Source organism: Pseudorca crassidens, chromosome 16, assembly GCF_039906515.1.
Source record: "Pseudorca crassidens isolate mPseCra1 chromosome 16, mPseCra1.hap1, whole genome shotgun sequence".
Classification (NCBI taxonomy): domain Eukaryota; kingdom Metazoa; phylum Chordata; class Mammalia; order Artiodactyla; family Delphinidae; genus Pseudorca; species Pseudorca crassidens.
The window spans coordinates 27980040-28006404 of NC_090311.1; the positions used below are offsets into that span (position 1 = coordinate 27980040).

General features: G+C 47.2%; 1 protein-coding gene and 1 long non-coding RNA gene across 2 annotated transcripts in view; one reads left to right on the forward strand and one right to left on the reverse strand.

Moving 5' to 3' along the window:
• LOC137208880 (uncharacterized) overlaps positions 1 to 26365 on the forward strand; it is a 96229-nt gene that overhangs the window by 50955 nt on the left and 18909 nt on the right. The window contains exon 4 of the long non-coding RNA XR_010935797.1: positions 4538 to 4728. This is a non-coding gene — a long non-coding RNA (uncharacterized lncRNA). The remainder of the gene's footprint in view (positions 1 to 4537; positions 4729 to 26365) is intronic.
• Positions 10385 to 25816, reverse strand: SCD (stearoyl-CoA desaturase). Its single transcript, XM_067709691.1, has 6 exons — positions 25372 to 25816; positions 24566 to 24848; positions 20593 to 20723; positions 19397 to 19602; positions 17692 to 17924; positions 10385 to 14360 (listed from the first exon to the last, which is right to left on the reverse strand). The coding sequence occupies exons 1-6, from the start codon at positions 25396 to 25398 to the stop codon at positions 14161 to 14163; spliced, it is 1080 nt and encodes a 359-aa protein (XP_067565792.1). The 5' UTR covers positions 25399 to 25816; the 3' UTR covers positions 10385 to 14160.

A 26365-nucleotide genomic window follows, 5' to 3' on the forward strand; every position in this document is an offset into this window, starting at 1 on the left:
TGATGCCTCACGGCCCCATCCCTGCGAGCATCCAGACTGCTGAGCAGACTGGAGGTGGCAGTCCTGGCTTACGGGCAGCCTCAGGGCAGGGGTGCAGGGAGGAAGTCTGGGCTCGGGTTGGGGGGCAGTCCCGTCTGAGGGCTTGGGAGCAGGGGGCTGCTGCGTTCCGGGCTGGAGTCTCCCAGATACAGGGGGACATGGGAGGTCTTGGGGCAGCGAGGTCTTGGGGCAGCAAGGTCCTGGGTCATTCACGGTCTGATGTGCCAGCCGCGGGGAATCCAGGCAGGGGGCTTTTGGGATGCACTTTGCACTGGACCACCCCTGCACCCTCCCTCCAGCACTTTGGGGTCACTGGGATGGGACCAAGCCTTCAGCAGCCAATCAGCAGCTGCACTGGAGCCTGAGGGTGGAGCCGTAAACCAGGTCAGGGGTGGGTGGGGGTGGGGGGTGGAGGCGACTTGGTTGGTTGGTTGGTTACCTCCTTCCCTCCTCCTTACCCCAGCAGCCCCCACCCCTTGCCTGCGGTCCAATTTCCTCTTTTATAGCTGTTAGCATTTGCCTTATGTATTGAGGTGCTCCTGTGTTGGATGCATATATATTTATAATTGTTAAAACTTCTTCTTGGATTGATCCCTTAATCATTATTTAGTGTCCTTCCTTATCTCTTGTAACATTCTTTATTTTTAAAGTCTACTTTATCTGATATGTGTATTGCTACTCCAGCTTTCTTTTGATTTCCATTTGCATGGAATATCTTTTTCCATCTCCTCACTTTCAGTCTGTATGTGTCCTAGGTCTGAAGTGGGTCTCTTGTAGACAGCATATACATGGGTCTTGTTTTTGTATCCATTCAGCAAGCCTGTGTCTTTTGGCTAGAGCATTTAATCCATTCACATTTAAGGTAATTATCAATATGTATGTTCCTATTACCATTTTCTTAATTGTTATGGGTTTGTTTTTGTAGATCCTTTTCTTCTCTTGTGTTTCCCACTTAGAGAAGTTCCTTTAGCATTTGTGGTAGAGCTGGTTTGGTGGTGCTGAATTCTTTTAGCTTTTGTTTGTCTGTAAAGCTTTTGATTTCTCCGTTGAATCTGAATGAGATCCTTGCCGAGTAATCTTGGTTGTAGGTTCTTCCCTTTCATCACTTTAAATATATCATGCCACTCCCTTCTGTCTTGTAGAGTTTCTGCTGAGAAATCAGCTGTTAACCTTATGGGAGCTCCCTTGTATGTTATTTGTCATTTTTCCCTTGTTGCTTTTAATAATTTTTCTTTGTCTTTAATTTTTGCAATTTGATTACTATGTGTTTTGGCCTGTTTCTCCTTGGGTTTATCCTGGCTGGGACTCTTTTTGCTTCCTGTACTTGGGTGACTGTTTCCTTTCCCATGTTAGGGAGGTTTTCAACTATAATCTCTTCAAATATTTTCTCGGGTCCTTTCTCTCTCTCTTCTCCTTCTGGGACCCCTATAATACGAATGTTGTTGTGTTTAATGTTGTCCCAGAGGTCTCTTAGGCTATCTTCATTTCTTTTCATTCTTTTTTCTTCATTCTGTTCTGTGGCAGTGAGTTCCACCATTCTGTCTTCCAGGTTACTTATCCGTTCTTCTGCCTCAGTTATTCTGCTATTGATTCCTTCTAGTGTATTTTTCATTTCAGTTATTCTGTTGTTCATCTCTGTTTGTTTGTTCTTTAATTCTTCTAGATGTTTGTTCTTTAATTCTTCTAGATCTTTGTTAAACACTTCTTGCATCTTCTCAATCTTTGCCTCCATTCTTTTTCCAAGGTCCTGGATAATCTTCACTATCATTATTCTGAACTCTCTTTCTAGAAGGTTGCCTATCTCCACTTCATGTAGTTGTTTTCCTGGGGTTTTATCTTGTTCCTTTGTCTGGAACATGTTTCTCTGCCATCTCATTTTGTCTAACTTTCTGTTTTTAAGACATTCATCATTTTGTGATATGCAACAGAAGTGCTTTACGCATACTTCCTATTTTTGACACAGCATTTTTAAAAGATGTGTTCTCAATGGTCAAGCTTTTAATATAATTAATAATTTTTATTTCCTAATCAAGAACACTTTTAAGTGAAACTGAACTCCCTCCAAGTGTACGGCAGTGAGAAATACAAATACAAATGACCACTAGTACAGTTTGGTACTACTGCCTTGTTTTCTGTCAAGGTGCAAAGAGTTTACCCACCATTACTTCGGTACAAATGTCAACATGATGGTGAAAAAAGGCAAACAAAGGCTTAATATTATTATGAAACTCATTTTGGTCTCAAAGTTACCTTGAAAGCTTGGGGGATCTTCAGGGGTTTATGGATCACATGTTGAAAACCTCTCATTTAATGCCTCTCCCAAAGTCATGCATCTAGTAAGGAGTGGACCACTTCTTGAAACTAGGGCCTGTTGACTCCCCATCTAATAGTTTCTCCATTATATCACAGAATGCCAGAATGAGTGATACAAAGTATAATGTGCACTCATATTAAAACCAAATAATTAAATACATGCACCGAATGTTTGTAGCAGCACTATTTACAATAGCCAAGATATGGAAGCAATCAAAATGCCCATCAACGGATAATGGACAAAGAAGATATAGCATATATATACAAAGGAATATTACTCAGACATAAAAAAGAATGAAATTCTGCCATTTGCAGTAACATGGATGGACCTAGAGAATATTATGCTTAGTGAAATAAGTCAGACAGAGAAATACAAACACTGTATGATATCACTTATGTGTAATCTAAAAAATAATACTAATGAATTATTAGAAACAGACTCACAGGTATAGAAAACAGACTAGTGGTTAGCAAAGGGGAAAGGGAAGAGGAGAGTGGAAAATTAGGTATGGGGTTAAGAGACACCAACTACTGTGTATAAAATAGATAAACAACAAGGATATATTGTGTAGCACAGGGAATTACAGCCATTATCTTATAATAATTTTTTAAATAAATTGATTTATTTTTATTTATTTTTGGCTGTGTTGGGACTTCGCTGCTCCACACAGGCTTTTTCTAGTTGCAGCGAGCAGGGGCTACTCTTCATTGTGGTGCGCAGGCTTCTCATTGAGGTGTCTTCTTTTGTTGTGGAGCATGGGCTGTAGGCGTGCAGGCTTCAGTAGTTGTGGCATATGGGCTTAGTTGCTCTGTGGCATGAGGGATCTTCCCGGACCAGGGCTTGAACCTGTGTCCCCTGCATTGGCAGGTGGACTCTCAACCACTGAGCCACCAGGAAGCCCTATAATTACTTTCAATGGAGTATAATCTGTAAAAATACTGACTCACTATGCTGTACCTCTGAAACTAATGTAATATTGTAAATCAACCATACTTCAATAGAACATCATCACCATCATCATAAATTTCTACCAGAGCCCTAGTTAGAAATGCAATTAGTGGTTAACAACCAGATATGATCATTTTAAGCTCATCTAGTCCAGGTCATAAAAATAGCTTAAATAGATGTGCTCAAAACCATGAAGAGATGGGATATAGCTAGACAGTCATCAAAGAGACAAGGTGGACATCCATTCCACAGACTGAAAATTACAAAATTTAACCTCTGTCACCATTGGAAAGGGCTTTCATGTACTCAAAATCGTAGAGTCTTAAAACTAGGTGGAACCTAAGAGGTAATCTCATCCATTACCATGCCCCATACAGGACCCTCCTCACAGCATCTCCAGAGGTTGGATGAATGGTGAGGAGTGGCTTACCCCTCTCAAGACCTTGTAACAGCTGTCCTTGTGTCTCATTTTTCTTATGGGGTCCCCATACATATGCAATTAAATTTGATTTTCTCCTGTTAATATGTCTCATGTCAATTTAATTCTTAGACAAACAGAAGAACCTAGAAAGGGAAGAGGAAAAAGTTTTTCCTTCCTCAGCATTACTCTTTCTTTCTCCACTGATGGAGCCCTTCTTGTGTCCCAGGCACTATGACATTTAATTCCCAGAATAACCCTATGAAGTAGATACCATCAACAGCCACCCCTCCTTTTTTAAGGCATTATGGGTTGAGGATTTTTGGTAATCGTATACAGCTGTGTAACTACCACCCCAATAGTGATATAGAATAGTTCCCTCACACTACATTTTCCCTCGTGCCCTTTTGCAGTCACATATGTAATTTTTAAAAATAATTTTGTACATACTATTTTTTAATCTGAATGTTTCTCTTAATAAGATGTATTAAACATCTTTTGATGGTAATTAATATAGTTTTACAAGATAATCTTAATGTCTGCACAGCAGTCCATTAAATGAATGTTTCATAATTTATTTAACCAATGTCCTTTTTTCAGATATCTATTTTTTACAACATCCTGCTCCCTCTTCCTGGAAATTAACTTGTTACTTGTCTTATATTAGTCTAGTTTGCTTGTTTTTTTCATATCTCATACTTAGTCTAGGTTTTGCTAGATTTGCTAACTCTGTGTCCTCTTTAAGGAGGACACAGCTAAGTGTTGGTACATCCCAAGATTCTGTTGCTGAATCTTCTTACTCTGTAATCCTTTCCCAGGTGATCAATTTTCTCCCTAATTTTGAAACCGTGCACCTCATATTGGGACTTGAACCCATGTTCCGGGACTCAAACCCAGCCAATGCCCACAATCTTCCGACTGAGATCACACACCTGGTTTCAGGACTAAAGGAAGCTCAGGTTCTTGATATCTCATCACAGAAAGAATTCAGTGAGAGACAAAGTGATAGGTAAGAAGTGGATTTATTTAGAGAGAAGCACACTCCACAGAGTGTGGGCCATCTCAGAAGGTGAGAAAGGCACCAGGGTACTGGGGTTGTCAGTTTTTATAGGGGTGGGTAATTTCATAGCCTAATGAGTGAGAGGAGTGTTCCAACTATTTGGGGGGGAAGGGACGGGGATTTCCAGAAATTGCGCCACTGCCCACTTTTTGATCCTTATGGATCTTTGGAACTGTCAGGGCGCCTGTGGGTGTGTCATTTAGCTTGCTGATGTGTTACAGTGAGTGTATACTGAGGCTCAAGGTTTAGTGGAAGTCGACTTGTCCAACATCTTGGACCAATTTGGTTTTAATCAATTTATGTCATATCCTCGGGGGTATGTTATTCTTTCAAAGGTTGTGCCCTGCTCCCTTCCCTCCTGTTTCAGTTTCACTATAAACCTTTTGGATCTCATCTTTATCTCTCTTCTAAACACCAAGATTCTTTTTTTTTTTTTTTTTTTTTTGCGGTATGCGGGCCTCTCACCGTTGTGGCCTGTCCCGTTGCGGAGCTCCGGACGCGCAGGCTCAGCGGCCATGGCTCACGGGCCCAGCCGCTCCGTGGCATGTGGGATCTTCCCGCACCAGGGCACGAACCCGTGTCCCCTGCATCGGCAGGCGGACTCTTAACCACTGCGCCACCAGGGAAGCCCTGCTTCTATTTTTAAAAAACTATTTCAGTTAGTGCAGGTGCTTCCCTTCTAGTCACACAGGAGTGAAACCTCAAAGTCATTTCTGGCTCCTCTCCCCGCTCATCTCACATATCCAATCAATTAAGTGCTAGTGATTTGACTCCAAAATACCTCTCAACCCGTGCCCTTCCTTTCCATTTGATGGTTACTATCCTAGTTTTCTGGTCTCATGACCTCCTAACTGATCTTCCAGCCATAACCTCGTCCTTCTTTGATCTGCTCCTTATGTCAACGTTCTGAAACATCAGAGTTAACTTTTCTGAAAGACGGAGATTATTTTCCTCTCCCGCTTCAAAATAACTGACGGCTCCCTAGCGATCACAAAAGCAAGTCTGAACTCTCCAGGCAGGCTTTCAAGGCTTCTCTCCACGTTGCGCTCGCACTCACCCACTCCTCCTGCAAGCTCCTGTTACCTCAGCCCTGACCGCTCTGAACACATTCCTGCTTCTGCTCTACCCTGTGACTATCCAGTCTTTAGTCTGTTTTGCTGATTCTTTGCTCTCTGCCTCTTACATGACAGGTGTTTGCTCTATTGCAGATGAGAATAAAAATTAGCTCTGCCTACTGGCCTGTCGTGGTCAGCAAGGTCTCGCACTGCCTCAAAGTCAATCATGGATTAAGAGCCCATATTGATAATCCTGAGTTAGGGAGGGGCTGGCAGTGAGGGAGGAGAAAGTCTCTCTACATTTTTTCGCAGCAGAGAAGCACTGGATTCTGTGTTGGGAAGGAAAGCACAGTGTTCTCCATTCCTATGTAAAACTCTCCTAGAATTCTATAGTGCAGATCTCTTCCCAGGTGAATGGTATTTCAGTATTTTCCCCATTTCAGTGAATGGCAAACTGAGGGCTAGCAGAGGCTGAGCTCTGAGTCAGGCTCCCCTCCCCAAAAAGGGCGGCAGTCGTCCTGTGATTCAAAGAGAGAGAGGCTATAAGGATAGCACGTCCTGATTGGCGCAGACTGAGTCAGACAAGCTTGGGGGCTGCTGATTGGCTCCAGGTTGATCAGGCGCTGTTGGGCTGTTGTAAATGTAAATAGCTCTGTGACCGGCAGTAACCCCGATGAGAGCGGGTGGAGAGGGAGGCTCTTCCTCTCCATTCACGTCTGCGCCCTGACAGGCCCAGACAGGCAGGCCCTTTAGCAGGGGGGCTGGGCAGGACAAGGCTAGGGCTTGTATCTTCGGAGATCTTAAGCTTGAGCTGAGAGTTAAAACACTCGCCTGCAGGTCTGAGCCAGGGCTGGCAGCTTCCACACAGAGCTGCTTCCTTTCTGCTCTCAGCTTTGACTGTTTAAGACAGGTTAATGGAATGTTCTGTGTGGGGACGGAGGTGTTGGAGGGCGCTAGGAGGGTTGTTTTATGGGGTAACATAAATGGCTGTGGTGGTGTGCCACAGGGAGATGGAAGCCTGCCCTCCTCTGTTTCCTGGTCACAGAATCCTGTTTGTTGAAAAGGCAAGAGCGGAGGCAGAGCATAAGGCCAGAGGGGATCCTGCTGCCCAGGTTTGTGCGTTGATCGTCTTTCTACTAGAGGTGCAGCTTCTCCTCCCCTCTACTCCAGAGGAAAGGGAAGTCTGTTGGGACAGGCTTTCTTGGAAGTAGGGAGCAGGAAAGGAACAAATGTGTACATGTTAAGAATAAAGGGTGAGGACTGCCTTGGTGGCGTCGTGGTTAAGAATCCTCCTGCCAATGCAGGGGACACGGGTTCGAGACCTGGTCTGGGAAGATCCTACACGCCGCAGAGCAACTAAGCCTGTGCACCACAGCTACTGAGCCTGCGCTCTAGAACCCGCGAGCCACAACTACTGAGCCGCGTGCCACAACTACTGAAGCCCGAGTGCCTAGAGCCCATGCCACTGCAATGAGAAGCCCACCCACCACAACGAAGAGTAGCCCCCGCTCACCGCAATTAAAGAAAGCCCGCACGCAGCAACGAAGACCCAACGCGGCCAAAATAATATAATAAATAAATTTATTTTAAAAAATTTTTTAGAAAAAGAATAAAGGGTGACCCTCACACATTGCTGGTGGGGAATGCTGCAGCCACTGTGGAAAATAGTTTGGTGGTTCCACAAAGAGTTAAATGTGGAATTGCCGTATAACCTAGCAATTCCACTCTTAGGTATAAACCCAAATGAATTGAAAACAGGTACTCAACTACTTAATACACAAGTGTTCATAGCAACACTATCCAATAGTCAAAAGGTGGAAGCAACTCAAATATTCATCAACGATGAATAGAGAGAAACCAGTTGTGATATATTTATGCAATGGTATATTATTTGGCAATAAAAAGAAATGATGTAGTGATACATGCTACAGGGTGGATGACCCTTGAAAGCATTATGCTGCGAGGAGGAAGCCAGACACAGAAGGTCACGTATTGCAGGATTCCATTTATATGAAATATCCTGAATAGGTAGATCCGTAGAGACCGAAAGCGGACTGGTGGTTGCCAGGGCCTGGCGGGAGCGGGGAGTTGGCGAGTGGCTGTGGAACAAGTACAAAGTCTTCTTTTGGGGTGATAGAAAGTTTTCGGAACTGGATAGAGGTGGCGATTGCACAGCGTTGTAAATGGACTAAAATGTCACCAGATTGTTCACTTTAAAATGGCTAATTTTATGGTATGTGAATTTTACTTAAAACATATGTATATGAAACAAACAAATACAAAGACCGAAGGGTGAGTCCTTACTGCTGTTCAGAATTCTCTGAGGATCCCGACTGTGGTGAGGAGCAATCTGCCCTTTCACTTTCCCTTTCCTCTGGTTGGTCACAAAGTTCTAAAGCCTGGCCTGACCCTGGCTGCTCCCTGCTCCTACGGGAGAGGGCCAGCAGGAGAGGGCCCCTCGGGCCCCTCGAGACAATCCTAGCTTGGAAGCAGAAGCGCTGCGTGAGTCAGCACAGCAGACACTTGGGCTTTGTGAGCTCTCTGTGGCCTGGGTGCAGCAGGCAGGGCAGGCCCGGGCGGGGGAGGGGCAGGCCCAGGTCCCGAAAAGGGGAAGGCTGTGCCTCTAGCAACCCCAGTATAGAATCTCAGCTGCTTGGAACCTGCAATTAAGGCCTGTGGCATTTGCCCCAGAGTCAGCATGCAAGAATCAGCACCATGCCCGCGGCTTAGTAAGTTACTATAGGTCACAGAATGCAACCCCACTCCCTGTGACACTTCACACAGTTTGTTGCAGAGACAGAATTCACAAGACATGAGATCTTTCAATAATTTTATCAAGCACTGATTGTTCAGGTGCAGGAGACATTTCTAAGAGAAGATGCCCTTAAGGATTTCAAAACAACGTGACAGTAGTGTGGAGTATGGTTTGCGTAAGTATAGAGGAAATGTCAGCTATGCTTCTATGGTCTGAGAGCTTAAAACTCATGGGTGGTTGAATGTTACAACAGGTCACGAGGGGAGTGAGTGGGTTTTTCTGGATCAGAGGATGTGTCTGCAATTTGACTGAATAAATTAAGCTCCCTGCCGTTGCAGCCAGGCTTTGCCTCTGAGTATAAGTGAATATCACTGGGCATCTACTTGCATATAGGAGACTTATGCACTCCGGGTTTATCTAATTTGTCATCTACTTCACACCCATACGGAGAGCAGTTAATGAGCAAAGTTCTGGAGCTGGATCACAGCATCGTGGCTCACTCCTTCACAGTGTATTTTCTCTCCCAGTGAATTCAGTTCCCTCATCAGTAAAACTGGGGTAATAATAGCATCTGCTTTCCATACAGTGAGATAATGCACTGTGCAGCACTCACCACAGCGCCTGGCTATTGTGAATGTTATCACTGCGTCCACGGGTCTGGTGGACTCAGAAGTTGGATTTCCTGCATCAGAAGGTTGTGGGGGTTCTGTTGATGCCTGGCCTCAATCCCTCTATCTAATGTAGAACACGGTACATATATGGATTTTTCCAAGCAATCTGGTATCGCAAGTGTATCATGTAGACTTGCTATGGTTTACAGCAGCTGTCCTTTCTCATGTGGCTGGTGTCTTTGTCTCCAAAGACAAAGGAGAGACTTGGAAGGAACAGTGCAATTATAGAACAACAGAAAAAATGGTCCAACCTGAACATTTTAAACAAAATAGAGGGAAAGGGGTGGAAGGCCAGATATTAAGCACGTGCCACCGTCAACCTATTAAGGTCTGGCAAGGCCTCAATGAATATAGACTTGGTGTTGGATGCTCAGAATCACTCTGAGAGAGTCTTGCTGCTTGTCCAAGGTGAGGGTAACCTCACATTAGAAAGTGAGGGGGGCTGGTTCTGTGGAATGCTTAGAAGCCCAGGCATTGTCCAGGTGCCTTCTGTTGAAAAACGGAACTTCTTCAAACTGTAAAAAGTCCTTCTCTTTTCCACCTGAAGATTCTCAGATAAGGTAGTAAAAGCTAAAGCCTTTTCCACTTAATGATCATGAAGCCCTCTCTACCCCAAGAATTTACAAGGCTTCCCTGGGATTGTTTTTCCTGTCTTCCTGCTGTTGTTAATCAGCATTTTCAGGAAGCTAGTCTATTAGCGGGAGGGACTACATTTCAGAGGAATGACCTGGATGGCCCAGCCTGGGTTGCCAGGCACAGGACTGCTTTCCAGAGTGCCTCCTGCTGCTCCCTTCCTCTCTTAGCATCTCTCTTTTGGGTCCATGTGACCATGGGACACACAGGAGTCCTGACATTTCCCCAGGCCCAAAGTGCCAGCTGGTGTTAATGTGTTAGATCTCATGGCAGCAGACTACTGGCTTCCTGTTGCTAAGGCTGAGTTTAACCTAAAGTTACCCCTAGGGAGGGCAGGAGGGCAGGGCGAGTTACTGGGATATGAGTCAACCATTGTGGCTTCTTGTACTTCTTTTTTACTCTTAAAGATGTAGGAACAGGACATAAATAGGGTGGTGAATAAATCCCAAGAGACTGAATCACAGCCAAAAAAACTCTCAAACACAGGGCAATCAGATTCACTTCACTTTTATTAGGAACAAACACAATCTCAGATCAGTACAACTAGCTTCAGAGTTGATATTAATAGAAATTATTCCAAAATTATTCTTAGGTCACAAATAACTACTATCCCACATAAAAAGGGAAAAATCCCACCCAATCAAGGAAAAGGTATCCTGTGTATGTTTCCATGGCAACGAGTTTATGCATTCTCAGATTTTTGTCTGGCTAGTTATCCACCACTTATCTAATGGGTTTATTCAATCTCTCAGAGAGAACCATATAGATCCATGATAGCATCCAGGACACGTGGTTCATGGTGGACACAGTTCACGGTGGATACTGCTACTATAAAAATACTCAGGACTTAAGAGAATTCCTTTGCTGAAGGATCCCAAAATGCTTTATAAAAAGCATTAGTCACGCCTCAAAACTGCCCTTTGAGGTAGGTCAGTATTATTATCTCATTTTAACAGAAGGAAAACCGAGGCACATTATAGTTAAATGACTTGCCCAGGGTCACACAGCAAGTCTGTGGCACAGTGGTAGGAGAGGCCCTGGCCTTAACCACCCGTGTAACCTTGACATCGTGCTTTCTTTAACTTTTCACGCTGACCCATTTGAGCTACACTTACAGAGAATACACTCAGGATACTAGCTAACTAGGAGAAAAAGTTTCCATTTTAAATGCTACAACCATCTTTTAATATTAAAAAAAATTATAAGTCAAATACATTCAAATTCCTTCCACCCTCCATCATATGTGGGCAATTAATAAAAACAGCCCTAAGGAAAGTTTCCAAAACAAAGTCCAGAAGGGAATCCTGCAAACAGCTATACTGATAATTCTCCAGCCAGGCCCCCTTTTCTACTAGCCACTTCTGCAGGCTCTCAGGTGCAAAAGAACTCCACAGAGGGAGCAGGGAGGAAGCAGAGCAGGCTCAGATGCAACACTGATTAAAAAAGATGTAAGGCACCCAGATAAGTTGTCAGCACGCCCACAAAGCAAGGCCTGTTAGAAACTGGACCCCATCCAGCCTGTGTAGGGTCATGGTATAGATCAGGTCCATCGAACACAATTAGAATAGAAAGATAAAAGTTGGTTTTGATCATCAGGTGTAAAGCAGGCCTCTGATGACCTGTGGAATTAAAACTACCCCACAGGCATTTCCAAGGGGTAGGTACTTGGGTCAGTGGATCTAAACTACAGTGATCTTCCATTAGATTTTTTTTCTACTGAGAGGAACAGCTCAAAAGACAAGGATGCCTTTAGTCCAGCCCAACCCCTGTGGCCTCCATCTATTCAATTAATACAGAAAGAAATGCTCTCCTCCCTTCCATCCTTGGGGCTCAACAGTGGACAGAGCATTTGGTACTGTGCATTTCCAATCTTAACAGAGTAAAGCCAGGCTTCCGCATTGACGACTGAGGTTACAGGGACAGGAGTGGCCCAAGGTTCTCAGACACTGATGTTTCTTCAGAACTCCTCTATACTATTGTCTGCCCTAGGCTGCGTTGTAGGGAATGCTGGTTAGTTTGCTGAACAGAGACACTGTTCAACAAAGTTCATGGCGTCTCACATCCCAAGTCTCGGCCAAAGCTTTGCTGTATACCCTGGCTCCGGGGGCCGGGGCCTCCTTTGGAGTGAGGCACTTTGGAACTTGCCTTTGCTTCTTGTGCTTCCCAGTGAAGACTTGGCTCCTCCTACTTCTGCAAGCCTTGCACTGTCAGCTGGGAGCACTGACTCAGGCTGGGCAGGCTTACTGAGTAAGCAGGAGGCATCCAGCATCCTCTCTGGTTCTGACCAGACACTGGAGACTAAAAACAAACGCTCTTTTGCTCCATGGCTGGCTCACTGGCACAACATGAGCATGTGGCTTGGCTGTGCCTCACGAGAGAGAATGCCTGTGCCCAGGATGTCTCCAGCGGGCTTTGCTAGCCTTGTCTTGAGTCATCAGTGTGGTGGGGAAGCACAAGGGTGTAGGTGGAGACTCTGGAGGCCAAGTGAAAGTGGCAGCTCGTTCAACTTTATAAAGAGAAACAGTGGTTCAGCTACCCTGAGCATACTGTCTGTAGGAGAGGGAGCTGCCTGGACCACAGTAGCCATCACTGCCTCTGAATACACACAAAGGAGGCTTGCCTATCCAGAGAAAGAAGAAAACATTGGGGAGGAGATAGAACTGGCAGGAGAAAATGGACAGACAGGGCAGAGCCAGGAATCCATAGTCAGGGTAGTTAAAGAGATTCCTACCCCACCCCCCAAGCAGTCCTATACTTTAGGCTAGAAGTTAACAGAGAATGAAGAGTGAAAGGGTTCAACACTGTGGGGAGAAGCCTTCTAGTTCTTTCTCAGTCCAAGGAGAAATTGAAATTAATGAAATGAACCCAACATCTAACTTGTTTGTATAACCAGCTTCCATATTAGGACACCCAATAACTTACTCAGTAACCTTCCAAATCCCCCAGCAATGTGTTCTCAGAGCCCTTCTTTTGTAATGTTCCCTCAGGAACTGCCTACAGACCCTGCCCCTCAACCTCTCCATCTCCTGTCCAGCAGCGAGAGGAAAGGAGACAACCCGCCTAATTCTTCCTCTTCTCCAAGCCCCACTCTCCTTCAGAGGGAGATACTCTAAAAGGATTATTTTAATATTCCAAGCAAAGCACCCATGGACATACAGCTCTATGTTTGACCCAACTCCACCTCCGAAAATCCTTTCTTTTTTGGGAGGCAGCTATGCTCACCACTGTACCACCAACACATCTTTTTTGGATGTCTCAAAATGCTGAAGCCACCTTATTACTATGAGGGGAGCTGACCAATATACCAAAGATGGCACAGCAGAAAGATGAAAGAATTTTGACGATTCCATGAGCTGCTGGAATCACCAATTCTGGAAACAACCAACCCTCAAGATTTCTTGTTATCTGGAATAAGAAATCTTCCTGTCCTGAAAGAAAGAAAAAAAATCCTTCCCCGGCAGAGACCACTTTTACCATAAACTAAATGCTGCTTCTTTATCCTCAGCCTAAAGTAGATTGGGACATTGGGATTTGCTTTTGAGTTCTAGCATTGCCAAGCTCCACGGCCATTCCCCAGTCAGAGTCAGGAGAGAAAGGAAGCATGCTGGGTGGTGGGCAGGCAGCTGGGTGTCAGATCACAGCAGGAGCTTCCTGCCTTGTTTCCCACTTCAACTCATCCTTACTTATCAATCATATCATGCATGCTAACTCTCTCCTCTGACAATTTACCTGCTTTCAAAGCTTTGTGCCAATAAAGTTATTTTTCCATTTCATATAGCAAAAGCCTAAGCTGAAGCTAACTGGGGGCCTTCCCAGAAGATTTTGTCATATCTCTAGCTTGAGCCACCCACCTTAAAGCTCAGGACAGCTCAAGGAAAGGGTTATCTGGGGCAAAGACCACTAGTTTTGGACCCTAGAAAGGTTGTCTAGGCTTTGGAAGCTGGAAACCCACCAATGACTGACCAGCTGCTTGCCTGGGGGGCATTGAGGGGGAAGAGAAAGGAAGGTGATAGGAACAAAACAAAGGGAAGGATAATGGGACTAGAAGAGAAAGAAGAAAAGAAAAGAAATAAGAACATGAGCTTAGCATCATAAAGGCAGAGTTGTTGGCTTTCAATTTTAAAAGAAAATTTAAAAGAATACTGTACTGGAATGGGTTAACGTCATCATCTTTAGCATCCTGGTAGCATTATTCAGTAGTTAATAAACAGAACATTAAACCTCTGCCCAGCTGGCTTTTGGAAAAGGAAACCGAGGGACCCCAAATTCAGCCACTCTTGTAGCTTTCATCTCCAGTTCTTTTAATCCTGGCCAAGACGGCAGCCTTGGATACTTTCTTTCGGTCATAAGCCAGACCGATGGCCGCCATGCAATCGATGAAGAACGTGGTAAAGTTGATGTGCCAGCGGTATTCACTGGCAGAGTAGTCATAGGGAAAGGAGTGGTGGTAGTTGTGGAAGCCCTCACCTGGGACAAAGCAGAGAAGAGTTATGGGGCTACACTGGATTGCTGGCTTCTTGATCTTGGCACTCTGGTTCCCTGGGGAGTACCTCAAACGTAGTAGAAACCTGCCGCTGTTGAATGAATGAATGGACGAATCCAGTCTTTTAAACTCCGAACCCAACAGATTCCCTCAGAGGCATCTTAAGAAATGACTGGGGAGACCCTGGTCACCATGGCTCTCTGGGAGCCTTTGTGGGAGGAGGACGGGCAGTTTCTGAGAGGATAAGATGATTTGAGAGAAACTTCTATCACTGGGAGTGGATTTTAGACTGGAAAATTTCAGAGCTTCACTAAATATTGGTATGAGACCCTAAAGGCTCTGTGTGTATGTGCATGTGTTAGGGTGGGGAGAGGAGAGAGTCCAGAATGAAGAACCTTTGCTGTGTTTCTTACAAAGGTGAGCAAAGGAGTACACCTTTCCCCACTGCATGGGTACTCTCTCCAAGGGTGGAAGGTACCAACAGAATTGGGCAGCAACAATCAAGTCAGAAGAAAGAAGCCCCAGCCCATGGGCCCAAGTTCCTCAGCCTCCACTGGTTCAGAGTAGACTGCTCTGGCTTCTAATTCTTTGAGCTTTGACCCTGGTGTGTGGGTGAAGCTGATAAAACAGAAGCTCTCTGAGGGAATAAGAATCAAAAGGCTTAGGTAGTCCCTCTAAGATACTGAGATGAGCAGTTCACTTTGCTGGATAGAGGAAAATCAAAGAGATTCTGGATTCAGGATAATTTCTGTAATGCATCAAGCTGTGGAAACTCCACAGACAGAGAGTTCTCTAATCCACGGCAGGATCTTCTTTCTGAACCTCATTCAACAATAACAATACCGACCCTTATGAGGCTGGGGTAAAGCTGGGTAAAGAAGAGCTAATAGGGACTTCCCTGGTGGCGCAGTGGTTAAGAATCCGCCTGCCAATGCAGGGGACACGGGTTCACGCCCTGGTAGGGGAAGATCCCACATGCCACGGAGCAACTAAGCCCGTGCATCACAACTACTGAGCCTGCGCTCTAGAGCCCCTGAGCCACAACCACTGAAGCCCGCGTGCCACAACTACTGAAGCCCAGGCACCTAGAGCCCGCGCTCCTCCGCAACAAGAGAAGCCACCACAATGAGAAGCCCACGCACTGCAACGAAGAGTAGCCCCCGCTCGCCGCAACTAGAGAAAGCCCGCGCGCAGCGACGAAGACCCAACACAGCCAAAAATAAATTTAAAAAAAAAAAAGAATAGCTAGTAAAAGAGTGTGCTGAGCCCTTTGAAGATGAAAGAGCCCCAGTAGGGTAATAGTGGCATTAATAACCAAAAAGGAAGGAAGTCCTGCGATGGGAAAGACACCATCCAGGGCATCACCTCAAGGTACGTCCTTTCTCTGACTATCCACAGTGCGGATCATCAGTTTATCCAGTGTGAAGTGAGTAGGAGGGTAGGAAAACCCCAAGGCTAAAGGTACTGATGGAGGATTACTAATTTCCATAAACGACTTTGCAGCTAGGCTCTGTATAAGCACTAGCCAGGCCCACACATCAGATTTAAACTGAATCAGACACACGCACGTTGCCAAGAGAGGAAAAAAAGAGGAGGAAGGTCAGTGGGCGAAAAAAGGACGAGACTTTGCAACTGGGGCAGCAAGATACAGCCCGAGAGAGGCTCAAGGGGTGAGGCCAGCTTTAGCAGAGAGAAGATGAGCATGTGACTGCGGGGGAGGTAATTCAAGAAGAAAAAGATTAGAACGGCAGGGCAGCAGGCTACTGGAGAACAAAGGGTGAGGTGATAAGCGGGGAGAGCAGGTATGGAGGAATGATAAGAGACAAAGTAAGCTACTGGCAGCCACTTTGAATGGGTGGTCATAGAGGCTGGGGCTGGGGAAGACAGATCTGTTTGCAGGACAGGACCGATCTCATTCCAGAAACTTCCATAATGTTCATTAATTTTCTATGAAAATAGCCTGTATGATTGATTTCAAACATGGTTCAGAGTAAGAACATGGACAACAGTACAAGGTGTCCGAAAGGAGGGGGAAGGTGCATGAAAGTTAAAAAGAGATGAAAAAATGTCTTTAGTGCAGATAGTAAAAAAAGATGGTCAGGGTTGAGAATATAAAGGAAGGTTTTAAAGAGAACAAAACGAAGGCTAGGCCGTGGCGTACGTAAATGTGGGGAGCAGGGAGGTTGCCTCGATATGCTGAGTGACCAACAGCACTGATGACTGGTGTGGAAGAGGCCATGGGGTCTGCCTAAGGAAATCTAATTCCAGGCCTTAGTCAAGGTCTATATTTAGTTGAAAAGAGTGACGGACAAAAAAAAAAAAAATGGAGACAGATTGTAGAACCCTCTTGTCTTAGACTCTGGCTATTGGAACTGGAATGGTATAAATAAATTCTTGAATAGTCAGCATTAGATCAGTGAGCAGGTACTTGTGATCAAACTAACTGCTTTACTGGGAGTTCCCTAAGCCACGTTGAGGGGAGGGAGTGTTCCCAGCACAGAAGAGGAGCAGAAGAGAGAAAAATAAAGGACAAGAGATGAGAATGGTAGGTGGTGATAAAGGGCCACCAACAGTTGCTTTGATGTCCTTCATACTGGCATCACCAAGCAATAAGGCATGAAATACACTTCAAGTATGGCCTCTCTGAAAATAGCAAGGTGACAGAAGAGAAGCTTATTGAATTAAATGATAAATATTTGTTCTACATGTTGTATAGCACGTCTAAATATAAAACACTAGGCTTACAGCCACCCAGATCAGAGATGACTGGAACAAGGGCAGCCCAAAGGGGATCATCATGCATAGCATTTGGGGATTGTGCTGGAACCTGGAATCAAAGGCATTGTTATTTTTCACCCTTTTCTCATTTATTTATTTAGTTTTGGCTGTGTTGGGTCTTCGTTGCTGTGTGTGGGCTTTCTCTAGTTGCGGCGAGCAGGGGGCTACTCTTTGTTGCAGCGCACAGGCTTCTCATTGCAGTGGCTTCTCTTGTTGCGGAGCACGGCCTCTAGGTGCACGGGCTCAGTAGTTGTGGCACACGTGTTTAGTTGCTCCGTGGCATGTGGGATCTTCCCCGACCAGGGCTCTAACCCGTGTCCTCTGCATTGGCAGGCGAGTTCTTAACTACTGCGCCACCAGGGAAGTCCCTCACCCTGTTCTCTTTACATAGGACTTGCTGCTTAATTCTCAAGGATTTTTAATATTGCCCCTTAGTTTTATAGTGTAAAGACAGAGAGGGGTCATAAAATAGGTGAATCTGGTTTTTCTGGCTCCTAGCCTAATACTCTAAGCTGCAGACCACTAGATGTGACTTACCTACAGCTCCCAGTGAAACCAGGAGATTCTCTCGGGGGTTAATGGTCTTGTCATAAGGGCGGTATCCATACAGGTGGGCAGCACTGTTCACCAGCCAGGTGGCATTGAGCACAACGGCATAACGCAAGAAGGTGGCGACTAACAGGCTGTGTGGAAAAGTTTCACCCCAGCAGTACCAGGGCACGAGTGTGGGCAGGATGAAGCACATCAACAGGACAGCGGGTTTGTAGTACCTACATTGAGAGATGACACGCCCGGTCAGTGGAGAGAGGACTCTGAGACCTACCTGATTTTCTATTCTCACACGGTTGGGCTGTCTCTTTCTTTCTACATTGTGAGCACAATGTGGCAGGAAACAGAGCAAGAGGGAGTGGGGTGGGAAATCTTCTGAGAATGTTGTGTTATTATCATACTTCTTAGATGAGGTAATGAGGGGTTAAATGACTTTTCTAGGGTCACACCACCAGGAACTGGTGGAGCAAGGATTGGAATGCTTTGTCTCCTGACTCTAAATCCATTGCTCTCTCGCTACAGCATAATACCACTTTGGTAAAACAGGTGGGGTCCGAGTTACAGACTGAGTTCTCCTTCCCGGGTTTTTCCATTCTGCCTTTGGGCTTCCTTTCTCTTTATCAGTGCTCTTGGCAGAATCTATGTTTAGTATCTTGCCTCCATCTCCTGCTAGCCAGGAATCCTTCTCATCCTTCCTCTTCTTTTCCCTCAGAGAGGCACTCCAAATGTCCTAGATGCCTGCAGGTCTGTCCCTCTGGAGGCCCTGTCTCATTCTTCATTCTCCCAAATGTACAGCAGGCCATTGACATTCCAAGGGAGCTGGTTTCCTACACCCCTTCAGCAGTCAAGTCTGATCCTCTTGTATCATTAATAACCCCTGCTTCCAACTCCTCTCCACTCCTACCACCACTTCCCTGCACGGATCCCCACTACCTCCCCACCTGTGGCCCTGCTTCCCACCTCTTTAGCTCAAGGCCTTCTTTCACCTATCCCCAGAGTGACCTTTCTAAAGCACACCTCCAACCATGCCACATTCCGGCTCAAAAGACTTTTCATGGTTTCCTATTGCCTGGGTTAAAGTAAACCTCATCTGCTTTTAATACTCCACAAGAATGGCATCGGTTTCCCTTTCTAGCCTTATTTCCTACCACACCCTGCACTTCAAAGGACTCTGTTGCTGGAACACACTTCAGCTCATTCTTTCTGTTTGCACTGTCCCCCCCCCCCCCCACCTGTGAAAATCTCTATCCGTCAGTGGATTCCAAAGCTACTTTCTTCATAAGCCCTTCCCTGATGTTCCCCACTCTGCAACCTCCCTCCCCTTTGTGCCTCTCCTCGGTATGGAAAATATTTTGCCATGTATCATAGGTATTTGGACACTTGGCTTATCCCTCCACTCCCCAATAAGCTATGAACTCCTTGAAGGTAAGGACCATGACACATTCAGCTTTGTATCCATGACCATCCTAGGTCAACAAACATTTGTTGAATTTAATTGGTTTAGATAGCTCAGAGAGAAAGAAACAACAACAGTCTATGGCTATGGGCCTGTGGGCTATTAACAATTAGGGTTTTAAATTATAATTTGGGATATGGAAACCCAGTAAATTTCTCAGTTCATGTTGACAAGTCCTAGGAGAAAAAAGTGGGTCACCAAGTGCCAGGTCCCCAGCTCCATCATCACGTCACTCACCTCCTCTGGAACACCAACAGCTTCTCAGCTTTTAGGTCAGATAAGTTTAGCAAACCACCCTTCTCTTTGACTTCTGGGTGTTTGCGCACAAGCAGCCAACCCACGTGAGAGAAGAAAAAGCCACGTCGGGAATTGTGGGGATCAGCATGTGTTTCCGAAAACTTGTGGTGGGCACGGTGATCTCGGGCCCATTCGTAAACGTCATTCTGGAGGAACAGAGAAGAGGAATGAAGGCCTGAGGAGAGACACCCTCTCAGGGGAGTTCCAATGGCTGGGGAGTCTGCACCATCTCTTCCTTCTTTTGCCCCACAGGGACAACGTGGGGAGCCTTCAAGGCATTAAGTGTTATGGCAGAGATGATTATGTAACCGTGGGATATTGCCATGGAGAAGGGGATTAATTGGGTTTCCTTGTTTTTTCCTCTTACTCCAAGCTAAGCCTTGCACTACATGCTATCCTTTACCCACTGCTACTGCTTAATAACTATGAGTTCCCTTTCTCCAATTCCCTTCATTCTATCTCTGCTATAAACTTCCTGCTTAAACAAACCTCAATACTTGACTTAGGCAGCCTGGTAGCCCAACATAGGACCATAGCGTTGGACCTAAACCCTCCGTGACACAATTTCCCCATCTGTGAAATGGGGATAACAATAGCAGCTACCGCCTAAGATCGTTGTGAGGGTTTAATGAGGTAATCTATGACAAGTGCTTAGAATAGTGCCAGGCATATCGTTAGCTCTATAAAAGTGTATCATCTTCTTACCTGAAAACAACAGAGTTCATGAATCTGTGAAACATTAACTTCAGCCTCATTGTGGTGGAATCCTAAGACATTAAAGTAGTGAATGTCTTGTTCAATGTCTGCCAGGGAAACCAGGGTCAGTTCCTGCCTTCAGTTCCTGCCTTATGCACTTATGAAGGACCACAATGGCCAGACTTTGTGATAACAGAGGATCAAAAATGACCCTATACACTGAGAGTATTTCCTTTTTATCTCCTATTTCCCTTTTCCAGTCACTCAGAAGTAAACTTATGTTTTATGGACTTCAGGACTGAACTCAAACTTGACTATAAGGAGAAAGTGAAGTGGCTGTCCAGGTGCTGCTCCTCTCCAGGCACTGATCGCCTCCATTCTGCCCCCAGATCGTCAATAAAGAGTGAGGAAAAAAATGCTGAGCACAGTTGGCTTCTCACCTGGAATGCCATCGTGTTGGCGATGATCAGGAAGAGGCGCAGGGGCAGCCGAGCTTTGTAACTTCGGTGACTCCACAGGCGATGGGCTCCTGCTGTGACGCCCAGGGCACTAATCAGATAGTAGAAAAACGCTGCCAGGAGAAGACAGGGCAGGGAGTCATTAATCTGGAAAAGCATTCACATGATGTTCTCGTCAGGTCAGAGTCTGTGTGTTCTTTAGCCTCCCAGTGAGGATCTGCTTTTTCCTGAACTCCAGGGATACCTTGATCTCTTAGGCTCCTTTGATTTTATCACTTGAAAAATACCATCACCTCTCATCCTCTCAACCTAGGAGCTGGAATAAGCTTAGGAGTCCCAGGAACTTCAGAAAGGCAGGACAGAGAAGAGGGCTCTCACCCCCCAGCCACTTGGCATTCTCACTCGTGAAGGACAGTCTCCCAGATCGCATCTCCTCTGACCTTCTGCTAACCTTCTCCAAGGTTTGAAGGAAGGACCGCAGACTACTCCTGCAGCGCTTAAGACATATAAGCAAGGATAGTATTAAATTATTTAACAGACAGTATGGTCTGGGCACTGACCAATTCAAGGGTCCCTGGGTTCTAGGGGACATTAAGGGGGCTCAGAACTAGGGCTATTTACCAGCTGGTACGAAAGCATTGCAATCTTTTTGCAGGTGGTGTGGCCATAGAAGGGGAAAATTCGCCCTGCATGTAAGTCATAGCTGCACAGCGTCTTAAGCTTCGCCAAGGATTTTATATTCTCCAATTCACTGGATACCCTGAATGGGGTTTAATATCCTCACTTTGCAGTTGAAGAAATAGAAGCTCAGAGAAGTTAAGTGTTTATCTATCGTCACATGGCAAGTAAGAAATGGAGCCAAGATTTGAAACTAGATTTTCTGTCAATAAGCAGTTTATGTTCGGAAGTCTGGCACAAGGATGTGTACCATCCACCTCCCCAAGATAGGCACAAGGTTCCTGTGTCTCGCCTTTGCCGTGTCCTTCTGCCAGCCCACACTCCCTCTGGCAAGGCTAATTCTAGATAATAGCGGCAGGGACTCAAAGCTGTGGGTGGAGCACCCCAATGCTGTCCTGCCTCACCTTCCTGGAGGCCTGCAGGCTCCGGCGGGGCCAGACAGAGTCTCTAACTGGGAGGCGGGTTTCTCGGCATACCTACCTTCCTCTGTTCAGTAACTCTAGGAGGCAGGGGCTGAGGCCTTGGTAGAGCAGTGACTGTTGACAATGTTTCATTCCTAGGGAAGCAGCTAGAAACAATGGATCCTCAGTGGCCACTGAACTTAGTTGCAGTTGGAGACACCACACATTGTAACAAATTGTCCTGTGTTCTTCTTCAGCCATAGATACCAGTTTCCTAAACAAGCTCCTCCCACCCCACCCATCTTCCTCTACCCTATCGTATTCCTCCGACAGGACGGGGAGGAGAGCCATGGAGCTAGAGTCTGTCCCAGTGAGAGTTCTACCCACAGTCCCTCTGGGCTAAATTAAGGCCCCCTATGATTTGCTGGTCTCCGGCCACGTGGTAATATCCTCCCAGATGCAGTATCTTGCCTGCACCTGCACCTGGATAAATGACAGTTGAGCCACAGCCCGCCAATCACTAAGGGTGAAGAAAAATGTCTTTGGGCACAAAAGAAGCACTCAGCTCAGAACCAAGGAAGTTACTGGGGTTGTTTCATGCCACCGAAGACCCTGGCAATTTGACTCAGAAAGCACATAAGATCCTTGCATTAACAAAGGAATTGGGAAAAGCACCCAAGCCCTCTGGTGCCTTTTTCTCTAAGGCTTATCTAATAGAAGGCCTTGCGCCAGTTGGAAATTCATTCTCTATTAAAGTCCAAATTGATGGTTAAGCAAAACCTCATAGCTTTAGTCCTAAGAAAGAGACTGGAGAAGTTTTGCCTCATGGCCTCTCAGTGTAGCCAGAGATATCTCTTCAGCCCTTCCCTCAGGGCTCTTCTGAGACACACTCAAAATTGCTCAGTCATGAGAAATGCTGGAATCACAACCATCTGCTAATTTAACACTGTACTTAGGGATAAAACAAGAAAAGGTGAAGCCAAGCTCCTGAACTCAGAAGGACCCTCTGACCCTCCCCCCAACCCCCTTTTATTCCTTAAGAGTTCTGATATCCCCCTACCAAATCGGTCATTCCGTCAGCTAAGCCATCCACCACAGGGCCCAGGGACAGGAGTAAAAACGTCACAACTTATCCAGTCTTCGTGTGACACACTTCTCTGTCCAAAGGCACAGCACACACCCACGGGCAGGGCACCAAAAAGGTAGCAGGCACAGCCCTGGTTTGGGGAGAGCATTCTGCACTGCACTAGCAGCTGAGGAAGACGAGTGAGCAGCAGCGGTCTGGCCAAACTCTGGACTTTACGAGAGGCTTACAGGGAGACCTGAGGCTGGAAGGGGCTTGCAGGTGACTAAACACCTGGTGAAGACTCCTGGTGAAGGGGTAGAAAGAGGGGTCCACAGTCTCCCTGGGGAATCCTTGTCCCTGCTCTTGATTCCTCACTCTGAACTAAAGTTCTGCTGGGTTCTCAGAAGGGCTAGAGAACAGACGTCCCCCTCCCCTCACAAATATAAGAGCCCTTCCTGGTCTGCAGATGAACAGATTTCATCTGCATGTGGCTGGCCCCAGCAATGACACACGTGTAACTTAAGGAGCACTACCTTTCTAATCTCAAAAAAAGTACTGTTGTCTCCAGTGTGTATCTGGAAAAACTGAGAGAGGGGATCTACCCAGTTGCATTTCTCTGTCTGTGGCACCAAGAGGATTCCCCAAGACAAAGCTCCGCGGACCTCTTTAGTCTAAAAGCACCTTTAGACTAAAGAGGTCCTGGAGGACTCGGCTGAGACCTGCCCACTGGCCCTACATAACTCCCCTCCAAGAGTGCAGCTGTCTGCAAGCGCCGCACACCCCGGACTGCTCTGGAAATCCTACAGTTGCTTCCTGGAGAAGGAGTTCTGGCCCACTCCCCTCAGAGAGCGGCAATGTGGGTCCCCTGGGTCTTTAGGCTTCCCTGCTCTCCCCTTCCGAAGTCAGACTTACGGTGGCAGAGGTGGAAATGCCCTCAGAGCGCATGTGTGTGTACAGGGGGCAGGGCCCTGCTGTGTGCCCAAGCCCATGGATTCCTGAAAGAGCTGAGCTAAGGGCAGGGCAGGGATGCACTGGGGACTGTCTCCCTCACTGCAGCAGCCTGAAGGCCAGGGCTGCCCAGGCTCAGGGGGCTGGAGCAGGATGAGTGGGGAATGGGACATGAAACACTTCTTTAACCTTATCTCATTCTAAGAACATTTTGTTGAGTGGCACGTGCAGTCCCCTGGAGACCTACATGGAGTCACAGAGCAGCAAATCTGTGTAACTTGGGTTACTCAGGAGACTTCTTCACCCGTCTATGTGACTAAGGCGCCTGACAGGGCCAAGGGTCAGGGCAAAATAATTTTGTGGATGACCACGCTCTGTTCCTCCCTCTTCTACTAACTCTTCCTGAGTAGCTTCTCTCGCTATCCCATGCCTGTGCTCAGCATATACCTTCTAAAGCCACTAGTCTAGTCCCATGTCCCCATGCCTCCCAGGTAGGGACCTTGATTCCTTCGTGGCTGGCAGGGCTGGGACAAGCAGTCAACTAAAGACTTGAAGCAGAAAACCTCTTTCCGGGAAAGCTGACTCTCTGGCACAGTTCTGCTTCCTTCAGAACCTGCGGCCCATGGTCTCAGAGGTCCCTCCCCAACACCCAAATTAAAGGACGCCCAGAACTGACACTCCTGCATCCCAAACCCCCTAGGCTCTGTTCCCAGCCCACCCAGCCTCTCAGGACACCAAAGAGAAATGGCTGGGAAAACCTCGGCCTGGAAGGGCTGGAGTTTCTGCTCTATGTAAGATCCTACTTTATTAAGAGGGGAGAGAACCTGGGGTACTGGGTCAGGAGGACAGGGGGAACTCTTACCCCAGAGCAAGGTGTACATTTTGCAGGTGGGGATCCATGTGATCCCATACAGGGCTCCCAAGTGTAGCACAGACATGAGGATGATGTTTCTCCAGACATACTCAAGCTTGGGATTTGGGCCCTCCTTATCCTGGTAGCTTGGGTCATAGATGTCATCTCTTATTTCAGGGCGGATGTCTTCTTCCAAGTATAGGGGAGCCTTCTCCAGCTTCCCCCCTCCATTCTGCAGGAGCCTGGAGGGAGGCGCTGTGATGGTGGTGGTGGTTGTGTAGGAGCTAGAGATCTGGAAGGGAAAGGAAGTCGAGGGTCAGGAGAGAGGAGAGGACACGTGGACGTAGTAGGGGCCACTTCACTCGCTAATCAAGCTGGGAGAAGGGCGGCGTATAGGCACAGACCTGGCCCCAACACCCACGTTACCTGAGGGCAAGGTCTATCCCAGATGGAAGAGAGGGAAGTCCCTAGGAACGGTGCAGAGAGATTGGGGAGGGGGGTGAAACCTCAAGGTGAAAGGGAAATAGGAAAGAGGAGTAAAACACTCGCACCCCAACGAACACACAAAGACAAACCCGCATGCCTACATACGTGAGAGTACCGGCACGACCAGATTTTTCTTTAAGCTTAAAAAACAAAAGTTGGGGACCTAAGTTCCCAAATTACAATCCCCGTTCCCAACAAACTGAAGGCAGTACAACTCGCAAAAGATGGCTGTGTGCAGAGATCTCAACTCTCTTCCCCCACCGAGTCACTTAGAAGCCCGACCAGCGCCGGCGAACCCGCGGTCTGGGGGCCATTACTTGGAAGCTCACCTCCTCCTGCAGCAAGTGGGCCGGCATCTGGGCTCTCGGACGCTGGGATCACTTTCCCAGGGCTGAGACTGCGGAGCGGAGTTCGGGGCAGCCCGAACTGAGGGTAGGTTAGTTCCCGAGGCCGCTTTTGGCGCGGCGATCCGCGGCGCTGCGCTCGGAACCCTTTGCTGCACGGTGCGCGTTGGATCGGTGTCCGGACCCGACCTGCTGTGCGTGGATCTCCCCAGGCTGGTGATTTAAAGGCTAAAGCTGGCAGTGGGTGACCGGGTCCCGTATTTCCTCAGACCCTTTTATTCGTTGCCAACAAGGGGCAAAGTAAGCAGAGTTGTCTCACCGTGGGAGATCCGCATGGGCGGGAGAGGGGAGGAGACGCAAAAATTGGATGCTGCAGACACACCGCGGCTTGGCCGCCGCAGTCCCTGCCTCTGGCCCTGCCCCTGGGGAAATTCTAATGGGCTTCTGTAGACTCTGGCGCGTCATTGGCCGAAGGGAATTTGGTGCCACCTCGTCCTGCCGTTGCCATTGGCTCGGCGCAATCTGCTGTTTCCTCTGCCGCGAGCTCCTCACTCCCCCTCCCCTCCCTTTCTCCTTCTAGGCTTCTCTTCCACCGGCCGCTGGGCCTCTGCCCGGCACCCCGCCGCCTAGGAGGCGCTCAGAAGGGTCCTCTCTGGAAGAGGGAGAGGACCCGATCGGGGAACTGGGGAAGGGGGGGTGGGTGCCAGCCCAGGACTGGCCCCGGGCACTTCGCGAATGGATGGGCACTGGGGAAGTTTCCCGGGGAGGAGTGGGGAAGCCACACGGGCGACCACTACACACAGCTGCACCCCCGCCTTCCCGCTCGCCGAGACGCGTAGGAGGGGAGACTTGCTTTCAAGCCCGGGGTCGCGGGCCACGGGCCCAGCGAAGCCCCGCCTCTCTCCGTGGCGAGCGCGCAGGCGGTGGGGTGGGGGGGTCGGTCCACGGCGGAACAATGGTTCTGCCCCGCCTACCAGCG

Coding starts and splice junctions, on each gene's coding strand:
- SCD (XM_067709691.1), bottom strand. CDS start 25,398: ATGCCGGCCCACTTGCTGCAGGAGGAG. Junction 20,724..24,565: donor AATGTACACCTTGCTCTGGG/GTAAGAGTTCCC, acceptor TTCTCCTGGCAG/CGTTTTTCTACTATCTGATT. Junction 14,361..17,691: donor GGTTTCACTGGGAGCTGTAG/GTAAGTCACATC, acceptor GCTTTGTCCCAG/GTGAGGGCTTCCACAACTAC.